Below are 18,051 nucleotides of genomic sequence, written 5' to 3'. Positions count from 1 at the left end.
AAGCCCCAAAGAGCATCATTAGTTCATGCAACTTCCACTAGATTTTGGCCTTTTGCCATTACCACAAGACAGTAATAATTTACCAACATCCCCGTAGACAACAAACTATCCAACACTCAACGGGCACTTGGAAGTGATAAAACAAGGGGAATCACATCTTTCTTCTGGTGTACAGAGGCATCAACTTATGAAACAAAGGCCACCAGATCTTCAACCTAATCCCCACGTAATCTGCCAGGGTAATTTTTTTACAAAATTTACATAACATAGCCACTTGACTGCCAAACACAATCAGGATGGAAATACGATATGCTAATTAAGTCCAAAAAAATGTTGCAATCAGTTTAAAGATCATCCAATATGATATCAAACTTACCATCCTAGATATGCAATACTTAAATGAATCCACCTTTAGCTCTTACAAAAATACCATGGAAAAATGACATCTTTCATCTTACTGAAAAAGAACAGTTTAAAGGGTCCGAATGAAGAAAAAAGCACAAAAATCTAGACGATGGCATTGGCAGCACTGGCAATCCTGGGCCATAAGTCAGCACACTCCTTTCCAATTGGGCCAGTGATAGCAGATCCTTCAAACACCAAAACAGCACAGGTATAAGATGACATTCAATTCTAAACAAATTTGCCCAAGAAGTTTCCCGTAATGCAAGTACGGAGGATAATTGATACCTTTCATTTCACCCTTTGGATTCACAATGACCCCAGCATTATCTGCATTTCAGAAAACACGAATAAAGAAACTTTCCGAGTGAACATCACTATTTCAAATAATTCAAACAGCACTCTTAGATGGCAAGAAGCATATTTCAGACCATCCTCAAAAGGGGCAACAAAAAACACAATTGCATAGGAAAAGAAAAGCAAAGCATAAATTAGACAAGAAGAGTTGCAGTAAACCCAATTATTCAGGAGTTAAATTATCCTAACAGCCAATTTGCATGTTACTTATACAAACAAAAGCACCGCAGCTTTAACCCTAGAGAAACAAATATCTCCATTGAACAATAAAACATTTATATGACTCAAATTCTACCAAATGCTAATTCAAAAACAATAAGTGGCAACATGTAGATTAGAATTAATGCTCCGGCTCATGAATTTACAAAAATAGGAAAATTCAACGAACAAGATAATATGCAGAGAATAAAACACTATTATATAACAACTGAATTAAAGAAATATTGCATCATAAAAGATTGAAATAGATAAGCATAACAACAATCAAATCTAAGAATGCCCGAGTCAACACAACTCAAAGAAAACATCCAGCAAAATAACTCATACTACAACATCGGTATACATTGAGATGAACAAAACACACAAAGACCAGCAATGCAAGTCAGTTCCAGTGTAAAATGATGTTACCTTCGAAGTACATGTAGACTCCGTCCTTTCTGCGCCACGGCTTGCGCTGGCGGACGATGACGGCAGGCATGACCTTCTTACGCAAATCGGGCTTACCCTTCTTGACGGTGGCCATGACCATGTCACCGACACAAGCGGAGGGAAGCCTGTTAAGTCGGCCCTTGATCCCCTTCACCGATATGATGTAGAGGTTCTTCGCGCCCGTGTTGTCGGCGCAATTCACGGTCGCCGCAACAGGCAGACCCAGCGACATCCTGAACTTGTTCCCCGCCGTTCCACCGCGTCCTGCGCGCAAACAGAATCATGGTAAAAACTATATATATATATTTGAACAAGAGAAGGAAAATTCAGCTTAGCAAGAGGAAAGAATGGACTATGTTAGGATCACTGATCCATCGTACCTCGCTTCGACATTTTGGCTGGATTTTCTCCTCCGCTCTGCTTCTCTCCCCCTGATCGAAGTGAAGGGTGAGGAGGCGCTAGGGTTTTATTTGTGCCGTTAAAAGTGAATGTTGAAGTGGGCTAGGGTTTTTACACAAAACATATATTCTATGGGCCTTGGGGATATAGGCCCAATTATCTTTGCTTAGTATTTCAGAATATAAATAGAGAGGAAATGATATATGAAGTTTTTACAGGTGTTCATTTTGATTAACCAATCCAATCAAATGTTTGGTTAATTCAAATTTTGGTTCGTCGAAATTTGGTTGGGTAAAAATTAAATTTATTTTAATTTAATTTAATGTTGTATTGAGATAATTGAATTTTTAAAAATAATAAGTTTAAAATTGAATAAATTCTACTTAAATTGAACAAATTATGAATGAAATTTAAATTTGTAGTATTAATTAAATTTAAAACTGAATGAAATTAGTAATTTTCAAATTAATTTAAGTATATATAAAATTAAATTTATTATATTTACATATATAATATAATTGTATATATAACATTATAATATAATATATCTATTTATTTACTGTTTAAAAGAAGTTTGGTACTTAGTCTGTTTCGATAAATCGAGCAAAAAATCGAAACCAGCTGAATTATTGAATTTGAAAAACAATAACTGAATATCAATTGAAATTTTGATTCGATTTGTAAATTGAATAGTACACACCTCGAGTCTCACAGTGTTACTGAATAGTGCACACTCCTATCCAAGTAAAACAAATTCACCCGAAACCTTACACTCTGTTTGTTTAGTATAATAGTTGTTTTTGCATTCATATAATAAGTAATTTTATTTAATTTAAAATATTATAAATCAAAATAAGATATATAAACCAACATATCATATTTTAAGCAAAAGAAATAAATAAAATAAAACTAATTTATAAATATTATTGACATAAAAAAAAAACTGGTGTAAGTGAAATTTTCATATTAATATATATAGATGGTATAAATTATATAGATGAGAAGAAGCATTTGAGTAAGAGTGGTCGAAAATACATAAAGACATTTTTGATAATTTAAAGTAATTTAAAAAATTAGTGTGACGATATAAATTACCATCATTTGTGAGTGAAAATGAATTTGTTTTTTTTATATAGTATAAATTATACATAAAACAAATAATAAAAGGGGTAAATCGATAAATTTTAAAAAACTAAAATAATCCCTTCTAACTTTATTTATCTTGTTAGAAATAAGACTATTTTATATTTATTTTTTTTATTAATTATACCAAAGAAAAATGTCATACTTAATCTAGTAAAGTAAATTCCATTCGCACTCCCTCCTGCAAGAAAAAATTGAGGTATGTAGTTGCAAGAATTTCAACAAAGCCCTTATTGTAACAAAAGATTATCAATGTAATTAGAGGCTAACCCTATGACTTCGAAATATTAACTATACATTAAATAAAGAATTTGAAATGTGTTTATGATAATCAAATGTGTGAATGATTAGGTGTGTATACAGTCAATAAGAATTTAACGGTACATCAAAATCTGGACAAATAATTGAAAAATAAATTTCAAACTACTCCATTTAAAAATAAAATAAAATTCATCAATATTCGACAAAATATAATTAAAATATTTAAAATTATCCAAACAAATTAAAAAATTTGAAAATCCAAATGCAACCTAAAAAAAATACTAGCATAGTCATGTATAAAAGGACTTTAACATCCCCAGAAGTAGGGATCCAGCCGAGCAACAGTTCCTTAAAACAAAATGAGTGTTGATTACAAATAATAGCTAGGATCAGATGTTATCAGTTCTCTAAACATTGTTTGCCATCCATGGCTCATATAATACACAACATACAACACGAAAGTACAATTAAAAGCCTGAACGATGACTACTTTGGCCTGACCAAACTGGAAAATATTAGAGCTTGTCCTTAAAAGCTACACCGCCGCTTATGTCATTGTTCGCTGATTTGCATTTGCCGACAGGGGAAAATAGAGAAAATCAGCAGCAGCATGCTCATCTCCTAGCTCTAGATCCTGAAGCACAGAAACCGGCTGGTCAGGAGCACTGATGGTTTCTAAAATAAAGATTGACATGCTATGTAATTGTACTTACTGGAACGCTTTATGTTGCGGCAGTATTTGCTGCCACATTGACAACGAAACGCCTTAATCGGGTGTTCATGGTCATCAAAGTCGATGCCATAATCCTGCAAGCAATAAACTTCTCAGCCAAAAAGATGAATTCCTGACTAGCGCTTCATGTGGACGCACAACAATTATATTGTGGTCACCTTGTGAATGTGGCAGCATCAAGAAAACAAACAACCGTAAGCAAATCTTGAACAGCTTCAAGGGACGATTAAGAAGGTTTAAGCAACACCACCCCCACCCCCCCACACAGACACATAGACACACACAACTTGTTTTTCTGCAAGCACAGTAGCACACAATAAAACACTTCATTATTTTCGGATTAAATTACATTGTGCTCCCCTAAAATTTGATACAATTGTAAATACCATTCATTGTTTGAGAAATTACCAATATCCAATGAAACTAACATCCATCCGACAATGGACCCATTCCATTGGGGTTACAAAAGGATTTTGTATTGAACTGCCAAAATTACCTTTTAAACCCTAATGTATTTAAAATATTTAAATGATCTCTTTAAAAATATACGAGGTATCAACATAGAGGAGCAAATGGGACACTGCACACCATCGGACTTTCTAACATTTTTTTTCAAAAATTGAACAAATGAAAATTCTTCAAGGGTAAGGTTGACATTTCCATTTTATCTTCCAAGGGTTACATAATTATGTCAAATCAAAGTATCCATAATTTCTCAAACAAGGAGGAAGTATTTGTAATTGTGTCAAATCTCATGAATGTCGATGTAACTAACCCTATATTTTCATATTTGGATAAAACTTACAATTAATTGTTGATTCCATTATATATTTATTAATCTTTAACCAAAGTCATACACTGTCAGAAGGATGTGGTTCAGTTCCCAATCAATTATTTGACTATCAATTGTTTGAAATAGTATCCTAGTATATAACATAGTACTTGCACTTACTATAGTGTCTTATACTTGGTAAAAAATAACAGTACTAATTAATATAACCTTTTTTTTTTTGTTGTTGTTGATAAGTTGCTAAGCAATATAACTTCTTTATCGTCATGTATCAGAACTATTCGATGTTTAGGCGGCTTTTGGTAAAACTATTACTCCTCAGGAACAATCATCAATGTGTTTGTAATTCCCAGATCTCTTCAATAACAAATGACACTTTAAGCAAATCTATACTAAAGCATAGCACTGAACTTAATCCAAAACTTACCCAAGTGAGTTCTTCCATGGCTTTCACTTTTCTTGTAGTGAAGAAGGCGAGCTGAGAAGCAAGATCCAATGAGACTTGTGCAGAAACTTGAACCCAACCAACTCAGAAAATAAAACAAGGTGTAGCGTGTGCTAAAAGTGGGGTAAATTACATTTTGGTCCCATAAGTGGACGTGTTTCCAATTTTGGTCCCATACTCTGGTCAATTTGCACATTGAGTCCCATATGTGGCTTCTTTTTTCCAATTTGAGGACCAACGAGGGCTTTCCGTCAATTTCATAATGGCAACTGCTATCTACGTCAGTGGCTGTTAAGTGTGGAGGGAAAATGTAGACATTTGGAGGGAAAAAGCAACTTGATGGGAAAAGCTATTACACCTTCTTCCTACTATTTAAGGTGGATTTCTTCATTTCTCTCTTGCATTTAGCAGGAAAAATGTCACAAAATATGGCTGCTAGTAGAGAAGTTTTGTCACTGTGGAAGGGCGATTCTGAGAACCTCATGGACCGACAAAAATCGACGGGTCTTCCCAAACAAAAAAATCACACCCGCTTCTTTTTTTCGTACAGTCAAAAAATCTCCTACCTGGGTTGTCGTCGGTCCATGAGGTTCTCAAAATCGCAAGCCTTCCACAGTGACAAAAAACTTCTCCACTAGCAGCCATATTTTGTGACATTTTTCCTACTAAATGCAAGAGAGAAATGAAGAAATCCACTTTAAATAGTAGGAAGAAGGTGTAATAGCTTTTCCCACTAAGTTGCTGTGTTTTCCCTCCAAATGTATACATTTTCCCTCCACACTTAACAACCACTGACGGAGATAGCAAATGCCGTTGTGAAATTGACAGAAAGCCACATATGAGACTCAATGTGTGAATTAGCCAGAGTATGGGACAAAAATTGGAAAGAGGTCCACTTATGGGACCAAAAATTTAATTTACCCCTAAGAGTGCATGTAATTTCATACATGATAATAGTGGTGATCAGGAGTCTCGACTTCCACTGGTATCTCTACTAAGTTTGAGTCATAGCACCTAACAAGGTTTGCAGACAGAGGAAAAAGAATATTACGAAATCGTGCAATTGAAGTTATTACAAGAGTTTGAAACTGCAAAGTTAATTTTCCTGCACTGGTTGAGGAGTAAGATGGTCAATAATCATTGTAGAAGGTAGCTTAGTGATTGAGCAAATGCAAGATTATCAACAACAAAATACGCACACCAGATACAAAGATATGGATGATCCAACTATCAATTTCAAGAAAAAACAACAAAAACTCAGCAAAATGCATAATTCGCATTACAGATATACTTACCTGTGATTAATAAACCTTGCTACATTCCCATAATATGTAGCATCTAAACAAAGAGCTTCCTCATCTTTCAGCACTCCTTCCGCACACCAATCGGCATCAAGCAGCACAGGATATGAATGTTTCTCCCCCTTAGGACTCCGCAATACACGTTCAAATAGCTCCGCGTTGGTTAAAACTTCTCCAACATACTCACAAACAAACGCACCTTTTGGGAGGTCCTCCAGAGTACGTAAACCCCAACCTTTTCCTTCAGGAGTCATATAGACCTAATGGCACATGATAAGGAAAAGAAAGAGCAAATATTACTAAGTCACTTACTCCATGAAATATGCGCAACAGGTTGGGGGTAAAGAGCTAAAGATCTCAACTAATTCTACCTGTAAATTGCGACTTATTCCTCTCTGTACCACTCGATTGCCACACTGTTTATTACAGCCACATTTCCACCAACATTCTTTTATGAACTTCCTTACTAAATGCCCTTTGCAAGGTTCAATGATATCCTCGCATTTTGATCTTTCCAAAGGACATTCCTTACAGAAAAACTGACAATGTTTCTTTGGATCACGATTCATGGAAATACACTCTTTAAGAAGTTCCTCCCTAACAAGGCCATCTGTGGTGTATGCAAACTCACCTCCAGTTTCATTCGCACATGCACAAGGCGTGGATAACAATAGGCAATCACCAGAACAATTGGCACAGCAATTGTTATCTCCAATACGAGCCAGAGAGAAATTCACATATGCATTTTGGAATGCTACATTTTTTGGTATGTAGTAGAAAGATGGAGGACGCTCATCATTCACTTCATTCACCAGTGTAATTACAACTTTTTCTTGCCCCTTGGCAATGTCAACAACATCATGGAGCGTCCTGATAATTTCAGGAGCCACCTGGGGCTGATGAACAACCTCCAAGCTCAGTCCGTTCCCTTCTTCAGCATAATTCTCTTTGCTTTCTCTATTTGTCAATATTTCATTTCCACCATCTATCTTGTTCAGATGTGGCCCATCATTTACACCGTCGCTAGGTGGAGGAATTACTGGTGTTTTGGGCTGAGGTACCTCAGCACCTGACTGTGAGTCAACCAAACCGTTCAAAGAACTAAAGTGCAAGCCAGCAGCACCTAGGGTATCTGCTGCAGAAGATTTACTCACTGAATCAATGGTTGGAATCACATCCATGGTTTCTGTCAACTGACTATTGGAACCGGTTCCTAACTTCAGAAAGCATTGGCACATTTCTGTCATAAGTGTCATCACTGAAACATTCAGGTCCAAAGTTTTAGGTGATCTGAGAAATTTATCCTCAACCGATTTTAGAACAGCCTCAAGACTAGGCGTACGGAAATCAGGCCTTCCAGGACCCAAGTTGTAACTCAAAGAGATTTTCACCTCCCCAGAAGGCGAGGAAGCAATCTCTAGGTTGGAAGAGCATTCAACTGATATCACTGCCAGCTCACCATTATTTCTTGGTTTATTTAGTGTAGCAGTGCCATGAGGTGTTTCTTTTTCAGTCACAGATTGCAATGCCGATGGGGGTTCAGGATTATAATTTTCTGTAAGCATACCATGCCCACTCAACGCGTCTCCTCCATTTGATACATCTGTGAATCTTGAACTATGAGTCTGAGAATGAATATTGTAACTTGTAGAAGAAATGTGTCGTTATTATGCTTGATGGCAATAACTTTTACAATTATAACTGGACATCTCAAGAAAGACCAAAATCTAGGACCTCCATCGCATGAATGAGATTCACCAATAACCACATCAATCATTTGACTAGTAAATCAAAATTAAAATATGCAACTAGTAAATCTTATCAGCATGTTTTCCGTAACTATTCCCACTCACTATACATTGATCAGAAATAAATATTCATTCATTGAAATTCACAAATAAACTTTTCAATTCATTGAGACTTCAGGCATAAAAGAAAAACCAGGAACTTCTTAGGATAAAAGACAAGATCTCCATGACCCAAGTCTTGACTAAGAGGGATCAACTACGTGGATATAATATCGAGTATACACAGTTAAGAGCAAATCCTTGAATCACGGACCAAGATAATTATTGAAAGTATAATAAAGCAAAAACAATCACGGACCAAGATAATTAATGAAGTACAATAAAGCAACAAAGAAAATGTGTGGACATCCCAACAGTGTGCGGCCAGGAGAAGGGAAAGCTTACCTGGATGAGTGATAACACCAGAAACCTCCAAACATGCCATGTCCTCAGTGACTGGTTCATCTTTAGGCTTTAATAACGCCTGACTTGCATTGCTCCTTCTTTTTGGTGACAAAATGACACCAGGCTCAACCTTAGGCTCCTTAAGACGTAAAGCATTGGAAGAACTATCAGGAACTGGCCTCTTCTCTCTGGATGGAATTTGAGGGGAGACTGCTCTGGTCCCTCTGTCTCTGAGCCTCATTGGATGAGAATGCGATCTGGATTCAATTATTAACTGGGTATTTTCCTGACTTCTGCTGATGCTACTAGGCTGGCGGGGATCACTTCTTTCATGGACAATCAATGACTCAGGTGAAACAGGCTGCTTTCCTTTATTCTTACCAATCGATTGGCGAGTGACAGACTGTGGCTTACTCTTTATGTTTTCCACATTGGGCTGAGGTGACTCCACTATGGCCTGTGACCCATTTACCTCTGGGAGACGGGTTTCACGTAGTTCACCTGGTTCTTCTTTAGGCCTGATAAGTGGAGTTCTAGGCACACTGGTATCAGGTGTAATTGACGAGGAAGTCTGACCATTTCTGTATCTAAGGCGTAACCTTTTTAAAGGCCGCTCAGCCTCTTCAGTTGCCTGGGCTTCTTCTTCCGGATGGTCATCTGTCTATTCAGGAGAATTAAGCAATTACAAAATGTCAAAAGATTGAACCACATATGAATGTAGGAAGATAATTGGATATAAGTTTAAATCTATAATCCAATAGCGACTACACTGCATAAAGCATGATCAATTTGATGAATCACCTACTTGACTATTCACAATCTTCTTTTTTGACTGCTCTGCTGCCTGAAAATATCACATTAGTCAAAATGGTTAGCACTTAAATCATCTTTCTGTATAATTGGATAAGTGCAGGGGGAAAGGAGATTGATCACAAACCCACAACTAGTACTAAAAGGTTTACTAAAAACAATTATGGTGCAGATCACATACTTCATTACTCACACTCTTCATTGAAAGGTCTTCTGCCTGAAAGATAGTACTCCATGAATCAACCCCTCACTTTAATCAAAATTACTTAAAAGTAATAAATAGGAACAGAAGCAGAGGTACCAACAAATACAAGAATGAACCAAATATGCAAAAGATAACAATATAGGGGTGAAATGAGAAGGAAACTTGGAAATAAAGAGAGAGCATCCATATTTTCAGTCTGCAATACTTACTTCTAATTCATCCCTCTCAAATATAGCATCAGCAAGGGCTCTATAATTTTCCTCTTCTATAAGCGCCCAGTTTTTATCATACAGTATCAGCAAACTCTTCAATACTGGCTTCACCTTAGCTTCAGAGATCCCAATAGCCTTCATAGCATGAAAGGCACTTGCAACCCTCATTTTTGTTTCCTTCTTGTTCATTTTAAATATTTTATGTCGCAGACTGTGAACCTTCCAGTAAACCAAAAATTCTTAACTTTGTCAGCAAGCAGAAAAGTGAATACTGATAGCAATAAAACCAAAAACAATAGATCTGCAGACTCTGAACAGATCTAAAAATCATTGATGGCCCTAGTAATGTACAGCAGAGCAAAAGCAAGAGAAATACAACGGGTGACCATAAGTACTCCAAGCAGGATGACAAAGCTTACCTTTCCATCAGCAATCCCCGCAAGGCTTGATAAAAACATTTAACATGAGGTTAAACCTTATGACAATAATAAGGACACCATGCAATGTGACTGCCAAGCAATCAAAAACCAAAAGCAACTGTTCCAAACTATCAAGTAGAGCATCTGACTTAAATACTGATCCAACTTCAATCATTAATTCAAAAGATGGGCACATACATTGCAGACTTAAAGTGCAATGAACATGTATCTTCCATCGGACTCTTGTAGACAGTTGTTGAAATTCTATAGTTATAGATAATGTAAAGCATCCATTAACTAAAACTCTGAATTTTAACATTTAAGTAAAGAGGACGCACCTCAGGAAGAAACAAAAGTTGGGGGGTGATAATATCAAAACCAATGCTTCAGTCTCTCGCCAAGAGTAGATAGGAACCACCAATCACCTACCATGTGCTCCACAAAACAACAAAATCATATGGGCAAGGAAACAGCACCAAGAAAGGATGGCATAATCATAATGTCCTGCATATTTATACATCCCTTATATTTACAATGACTGACAAAGAATAGATAGATCTACACATGGATTTTTGTCAATAATCAAATATAATATGCAGCTCCTTGTATACAGTATATATAAATTTACATAATCAGGCTAGAAAAAATCTGAATGAAATACTCTAATTAATAGAACACCTCGATGCCTCGTCACAAACAGGAAAGAGCAGAAAAATCATCCGAATGTTTTCCACAATGTGATTCAAATTAATTGAGCAATGCTACATCTCGAGCCTGTACATTCCCCCCCCCCCCCCCCAAAAAAAAGGCACTTTTACTCACAGTCCAAATTAAATGATCTCTTGGCTATCAAAGTAAAAAATTAACAGCTTTTAGCACTCATATTTGAATTTGATTTACTCAACCCAAAAAACTCATCAAATACTGAGTTTTATGACAAAATAGGTTGGCACCTATCCGAAAAGATCACTCTAGAGCAAACTTCACAATGAAAGATGAAATAAACTCTAAATGGAATATGATAAAGGCTAAAATCATAGGCTGCTTGAAAGAATTAGTTAATAATGTAGTGATTTGAGAATCCCCACTTATTTTTTAACTTACTACATTCCATTCCAGGGAAAGAAAACTAACCTATAAGAAATAACAGTAGCAGGAAGTCTCACCTGTATCAGCAGATATAATAGCTCAACAGGGACAGAAAATACATGAAAAACTTGAATCCTTTTATATTCATATAAAGAGCATGAAGTGATGCGCCTTATTTTATAGAACTAAAGAGTGGCCCTTACCTCTAACCTCTAGCTTCAACTAAGAACTCAAGAGTGGAAAGAACTAGAAATGTAGGGCTGGAAAGATAGGTTAGGTTTAACTCCTTTAAACCCATTCTGTTAACTAATATGATTGCAACAAAATTCTGATAACAAGATTGGGCCACTAAATTCGTACCATCATTATGTAAACACCAGTAAATCACACAACAAAATGTGAAGTTTGTCCTGGCAAAGCCTCAAGTTAGCCTCAAAGTCATGTTTCTGGAGCACTAAAATATAGATATCTAGAACCAACTAAAACTCTTTGAACTCAAAATTCACCAATTAGAATCTATCTTTGACGCTCAACTAGGATTTAGCCTGAGCAAAGCTCATAGATAGACTGGAAAAAACAATAAAGAAGCCCACAGACAGATAAAGCTTCTCTTGAGCAGAAGTTTAAGAAGCATAAAACCTTGTTGTTAAGTCCCCGTGTAAATTAAAACATGAAGACTTCATTGACAGGGTTTTCTTGTCCCAGGTTCAATGTCTTAAAGACTTAAACTGCATTTCTCAAGCTCTGGATGGAAGACCTTTCTTACGTATAGGAGCCTTCTATTTCACTTATGACATTAAAAACTTTTCACGGAACTAGAACCCAACTTGACACTGTAAAAGATATAACAAACGCACATTACATTTATATTTATTTACATCCAATTTTTTTATAGAATTCAATGGGGCGATTCCAAACTTTTATCAGTACAACAAAAAAAATACAGCTACTAGCACTAGTACACGGAATTAATTCATCATTGAGAGATAACGGTTGGTTAATGGTGGAATTAATCACTGGTGAATCAAACGAATTGCTTCGCCAATACAACATAAAGTCAACAAACATTCTCACGCTAACTAGAAAGGACGGAGGAAAAAGTCTTCCAAACCAAGGGGGAAAAAGAAAAAAAAAAGCACTCATCTCAGAAACGATAACCCTAAAAAAACCCCAAAAAAACGTAAATAATTTGTTTCTGCGAAATGTACGGCGTAAAGAGTTCCAAGAATGCACACACCGGAGCAGTAAAAAAACCCTTCGAACAAGTGAAAAGAAAAATACTGAAAATTCGTGCAGTAAAGAATAAGGCAAAAAATTGAAGTTGCGAATCTGTTGCAAGAATTTGTAGCGCATGGATGATTGATGCACAAGAATAATACAGACAAAAAATCTTACCAGCATTCGGAAGCCGCTTCTCCGGTGTGTATGTGAGAGGGAAATAGGGCACTGAAGCTTACAGTGGGGAACGGGGGGGGAACCTTTTCGCACTGAGTCAGGAGTGTTGAATACATGAGTGGAAGTGGAGGTATACTCCACGTGCGGCAAGGAGCGTGGCGAAAGGAGTCTATATAGGCGCGCAATTGATGACTAGCGATGTACGGGCTGAAAATTTTAACAAAAAACACTAAAGGAATAATTACAATCTCCCCCCTCAAATTCGATATAATTATATATAATCTCATATAAGTTAAAAAATTATATTTAGTATTTTTAAATTTTATTTTTATCCAATAATAAATTTTTTTATTATTCAAAATTCACTAAATTTATTATAATTAATAAATAAATAAATATTAATATTTATCATCAATTCTCTAAATTTATTTTCATCTAATAAATAATTTTTTTTATTAGTCAAAATTCACTGAATCTATTAAAATTAATAAAAATCAATATTTACCCTCAAATAATTTGTTAAAACTACTTTATAACAATAAAAATAAACATCCTCACATGCATTAACGTGTAAAGACGTACAAGCGTATATTTATTTGACCTGTAATAAGTCACTAATACGGGGGTAGGAATTGATTTGTATCTGATTTTTTTGTCAATATCATTAAATTCGGTGAATTTTGACCAACAAATAACTTATTTGTTAGAAGTAAACAAATCTTGATGTAAGTTTTCAAACTATAAGGAGTCTACATATAATACTGTACTCCAAAGGCTTGCGTTTGGAGGAATGAGTTACGATTTTGGTTTGCATCTCACTTATATTGGCTTGAACACCGTATGTGTCTTGGTAGACTAATAATCGGGTCAAATTAAGCACAAATCTACTCAATTATTTAATCGAAAGTAAAAGAATAACTTGATTTTACATCCGATCAATCAAATCGAAATACACGAGACTCAAACTTAATATGGAGTTATTGCGAGCTTATTATCTTGTAAGTATGTAGAGTCAAAATTTATTATGAATTTTAATTTAAAACTCGATTGTCAACCAAATTGTGTTGTGGGATTTGATTAATAACTTAGTCTAAAAAAATATTGATGTCAAATATGCACTTATTTATCTAAAAAGTTGTCATACAAAGTGACAACATTGCTTTACATAATATTTGTATACATTATTTAATTCATGAAAATAACCACTTAATAATATAAATAACACATAATGAATGATTGATAAAATCAATTAAACGTGGATTGACTGTTTAGGATGCAGTGCATATGTATATGTTAACGTGAACAATAAACATATATCGATGCAAGCATTCTAAATTACAATATTTTTTTTATATGAGGACAATGTGCTAAATATAATTAAACAGTCCATAAATGGTGAAGTAGATATACTATTTTATCTTTTTTTTTAAATAAAAAAAGTATTTTAATAAAATAAAAAAAAAATTGACGGATGGGTAAAATAAATAATTCATAGGGAATATTAGTTAATAAAAATATTTTAAAAATTTATATAATATATATAAAATTATAATTATAAATCAAAAAGACATTTTTGTTAGTTCATTACAAAATTTGTATGAAAAAATCAACGAAATGAGTTCGTTGTAAGACGGATATTAAAATAAGAAAATATTTATAATTTTTTAAATAATGATAAAATATTTATAATTATATCAAATTTTAAAATAAAAAACTACAACTCCCACCGCCCGCACCAGCATATATGTACTACCATACTCTATTCTATTATTCTCTATTTATACAGCTCATACTTTTATGTATATATTTATATATTAATTATAAGTAATAGTCAAAAATCACGCGCATATTCTCACCAAACGCTACTCAATTGGGGCTATTGACTGATAATTGGGCAAAACTCCACATATGTAAGGATTTTTTTAGGTAAATTATTATTTAAAATATATTTATTTGAATTAAATCAATCACTCAGTAAGTGCCGTACGTATATTTGTTAAATGATTAGTCTTTTCTTTAGATTATATATCGATCATATCATAAGTATACTGCAATTTTCATATAATTGGTTCAAATTCAGTCAAATCCGATATGGATAACGATTTTCCCGAACTTTTAATTATTTTGACCCAAAAATTGTACTTACATTCCTAAAAAAATTCATTGTTTACACTAAAACTCGTTTCGTTATGATTAAACAAAAAATGATGATGTTAGCGGGAAAAAAAAAACATAAAATTTTAATTTTACCCATCTTTTAATGATTCCTCTTGGTAAATTTTACCCATCTTTTAATGATAAATTACAACTATATCCCTTGAGATTTTGTATAATTACGAACACTCTTTCATTATTTGAAAAATCACAAATACCTCCCTCAAATAAAAAGCAATTATGTAGTTCTTAAAAAACAAGAAAACATTTGAAAAATAATATATTAAGGGTGGATAGAGTAAATATCAATTGAGAATATTAATTCATAAGAATATTTTATAAAATTTTAAAAAGTATATGAAATTATAATTTATAATTCGAAAGTGTATTTTGGATAGTTTATCACAAAAATTGAATAAAAATCTAACGGATTGGGTTCGTTGTTACATGGACATTAAAATCATAAGAATATTTGTAATTTTTCAAACAATGAGAATGTATTTATAATTATGCCAAACCTTATGGGATGTGGTTGTAATTTATTTATTTATTATATTTTTTCTTTTATAAATATAAACATATATATAATATAATAATATTAAAAATGAGGGATCAAATTGAAAATTTATGTAATTTTTTTGCTTATATTAGCATTTTTTATCCAAATCTTAATGAAATGGGGTCATGTGTAAATGGAAAATTTTTAAAAGAGTGTAAATGTAATTCCAAAATTTTTTAGAGAAAAATATAATTTTGTATTTTTAAAAAAATCTAAATATAACTAACCCATTTTAATAAGTGTAAAAGTTAATAATTCATAGGTTGATTGACTCTAGACAAAGCCACGCGACAGGCACCAACCTTGTACATTGTTCAAACATTATTTCAGTTAACAAAGTCTGTCAAATACCTACTTTTGTCTCAGCCATGTTGTCATAATTTCTCACTTTGAGGGCCAAAAAAATTTGAAAAGAAAAAACATGTCCATTCGTTTTCGAAAGAAAAATTAGTACAATTATGCTCATCTTAATTCTTGCTTATCATCTCATTAATCATTTTTCAACATGATTACTACAATCTGTAGTGTCACACGCACATACACGCAGAGGACACAGCCAACTGTGAAAGTTGACACAGCCAGAGCTACTAGGCACTTAAAAAGCCTGCTGCCACCCACAAATTTCACACACCCAAAAATTTCATCTCCTTCTTACCCAAATCAAACTCCCAAACTCTAGAAACCACCCACAACAAGATTTCCACGAATTCCTCACCAATTTCGCGTGATTTCATTTTCATCCATGTAACAAGAAGAAAATATTCACCAAATCTGGAAATGGGTTCGTCTCGATCTCAATCCCTCTTCTTCTTCCTCCTCCTCATTCTTTGTCTCTTCTCCATTCTCTGCTGCTGCTCCTCCTCCTCCGACGACTCAAACTTGGTGTTTAAAGGATGCGCCGACCAGAACTTCCAGGATTTCAACGGGATTTACAAGCAGGCATTGAGAGGTCTGCTCGATGGCTTAGTTTCTCAGTCTTCCGCCGCTAAGTTCTACAAGACGACTTCCGGCGAGGGATCGTCGTCGTCCGCCATTAACGGGCTGTTCCAATGCAGAGGGGATCTCTCAACCGGCGAGTGCAACAGTTGTGTGAAGAGGACTCCGGGATTAGCACAGAAGCTATGTGGGGAAGCGATTGCTGCGAGGGTTCAGCTAAATGGGTGTTATTTGAGGTACGAGATCGCGGGGTTCAGGCAGGTGAGCGGGTCTGAGTTACTGTACAAGGTTTGCGGGTCGACACGGGCGAGCGGGGCAGGGTTCGGTGACAGATTGGAGATGGCGTTGGGGGAAATAGTGAAGGGTGTGGGGAGTGGGAACAGTGGGTTCTATGCGGGGGCGTATGAGTCGGTGTATGTGTTGGGTCAGTGTGAAGGCGATTTAAGCGGTGGGGACTGTGTGAACTGTGTAAAAACTGCGGTTGATAGAGCTAAGTCTGAATGTGGCAGCTCAATTTCAGCACAGATTTATCTTCAAGAATGCTATATCAGCTACAAATACTATCCCAGTGGTGTTCCCACCGACCAGCAATCATTTTCGCCATCAGGTAAAAGCAAATATATATACATATGATTTATGTAAATTAAACATTAGTTAAATGTGCATGTAAAGGGCTTGGGTTGCTTGTATTTACGAATAGTATAAATTGCAACGTGTTCTTCTTATAAATTCGCTTTTATTTTTTAAAAAATTATAAACATTTATCTATAATTAACTATTGTCTAACCAATACCCGTTGTGATAGTCCATCTTAAGGATATTTGTTAGACATCTTAGGAAACACATTGTGATTTACTCTTCCCAAATATGCACACGATATTGCTGTAAAGAAATTAATTTTCTGACTGGGGTGTTTTGATTGGTTGTAGGGACAGGGAGGAATACACAGAAGACAGTTGCCATTGTGCTGGGAGGAGTGGTGGGTGTGGGGTTGGTAATGGCTTGTTTATTGTTCACAAGATCAGCTTTCAAGAAAAAGACTTATACTTACAAGTATGGTGGATAAAGGTTAGTGCCATCTTAGCTAAATGGGAATTCAATCTTGGAAATGCAGTTTTTCTCTGAATTATAGTATAATTGTACGTGGGAAAATTTTGTTGCATTTGATAGACTGATAATTGTTTTTGCTTTCCAGGACATATCTGCAGAGGTTGCTTTAGATTAAAACAAGGTATAACAAAATTAAATTGGGGGCTGTAAAGAGGGAAGATTTGCTTCACTTTGTGAAAAGATGTAAAGTTATCTTCATCTCCAAGTTTTGTTATTGTAGTAGTTCTTTTTGCTTTTCTCCTTTTCTGGGTTTAACACTTAAGAGCTGTCTATTTCAGAAGAAAGATAGTAGGCACTAGTGTTGCAAATTGCTCCTTTATGTTAGTGAAAAAGTGAATGTATATCCACGATTTAACAATGCATATATGAAATGTATCATTGTGCAGTTGCTTTATTAAAAGTACTTGAATTTCACTTTACACCATGAAAAGCAAGTAACTTTTGTCTCCTCATGTGGCTTAACTCCATGCATAGGGAGATTTAGCTAAGTT

General features: G+C 34.8%; 3 protein-coding genes across 11 annotated transcripts; 1 reads left to right on the top strand and 2 right to left on the bottom strand.

Annotated features, from left to right (window-relative positions):
- Window positions 1–361: 361 nt before the first annotated feature.
- Window positions 362–1,947, bottom strand: LOC105163456 (large ribosomal subunit protein uL14x/uL14z/uL14y). Its single transcript, XM_011081805.3, has 4 exons — window positions 1,788–1,947; window positions 1,387–1,671; window positions 691–732; window positions 362–590 (listed from the first exon to the last, which is right to left on the bottom strand). The coding sequence occupies exons 1-4, from the start codon at window positions 1,798–1,800 to the stop codon at window positions 508–510; spliced, it is 423 nt and encodes a 140-aa protein (XP_011080107.1). The 5' UTR covers window positions 1,801–1,947; the 3' UTR covers window positions 362–507.
- A 1,560-nt stretch (window positions 1,948–3,507) lies between these two features.
- Window positions 3,508–12,957, bottom strand: LOC105163457 (putative inactive histone-lysine N-methyltransferase SUVR2). Of its 9 annotated transcripts, none has more exons than XM_020694658.2 (12): window positions 12,802–12,957; window positions 10,656–10,821; window positions 9,896–10,117; window positions 9,663–9,698; window positions 9,477–9,515; window positions 8,672–9,332; window positions 6,851–8,082; window positions 6,474–6,739; window positions 6,126–6,192; window positions 5,161–5,211; window positions 3,924–4,017; window positions 3,508–3,844 (listed from the first exon to the last, which is right to left on the bottom strand). In XM_020694658.2, the coding sequence occupies exons 3-12, from the start codon at window positions 10,085–10,087 to the stop codon at window positions 3,825–3,827; spliced, it is 2,658 nt and encodes an 885-aa protein (XP_020550317.1). In that variant the 5' UTR covers window positions 10,088–10,117; window positions 10,656–10,821; window positions 12,802–12,957; the 3' UTR covers window positions 3,508–3,824. The 9 variants fall into 9 exon arrangements, with proteins under 9 accessions (XP_020550317.1, XP_020550318.1, XP_020550319.1 ...); XM_020694659.2 differs by having other exon boundaries at window positions 9,896–10,109; XM_020694660.2 differs by having other exon boundaries at window positions 10,656–10,742.
- A 3,083-nt stretch (window positions 12,958–16,040) lies between these two features.
- LOC105163458 (plasmodesmata-located protein 2) lies at window positions 16,041–17,960 on the top strand. The gene is made up of 3 exons (XM_011081808.3): window positions 16,041–17,057; window positions 17,380–17,518; window positions 17,646–17,960. The coding sequence occupies exons 1-2, from the start codon at window positions 16,292–16,294 to the stop codon at window positions 17,514–17,516; spliced, it is 903 nt and encodes a 300-aa protein (XP_011080110.1). The 5' UTR covers window positions 16,041–16,291; the 3' UTR covers window positions 17,517–17,518; window positions 17,646–17,960.
- The last annotated feature ends 91 nt before the right edge of the window (window positions 17,961–18,051 follow it).

Source organism: Sesamum indicum, linkage group LG6, assembly GCF_026168435.1.
Source record: "Sesamum indicum cultivar Baizhima isolate 11 linkage group LG6, ASM2616843v1, whole genome shotgun sequence".
Taxonomy (NCBI): Eukaryota; Viridiplantae; Streptophyta; class Magnoliopsida; order Lamiales; family Pedaliaceae; genus Sesamum; species Sesamum indicum.
Note: the sequence above shows the minus strand (reverse complement) of the source record. Positions and strands in the feature narration are given on the sequence as shown.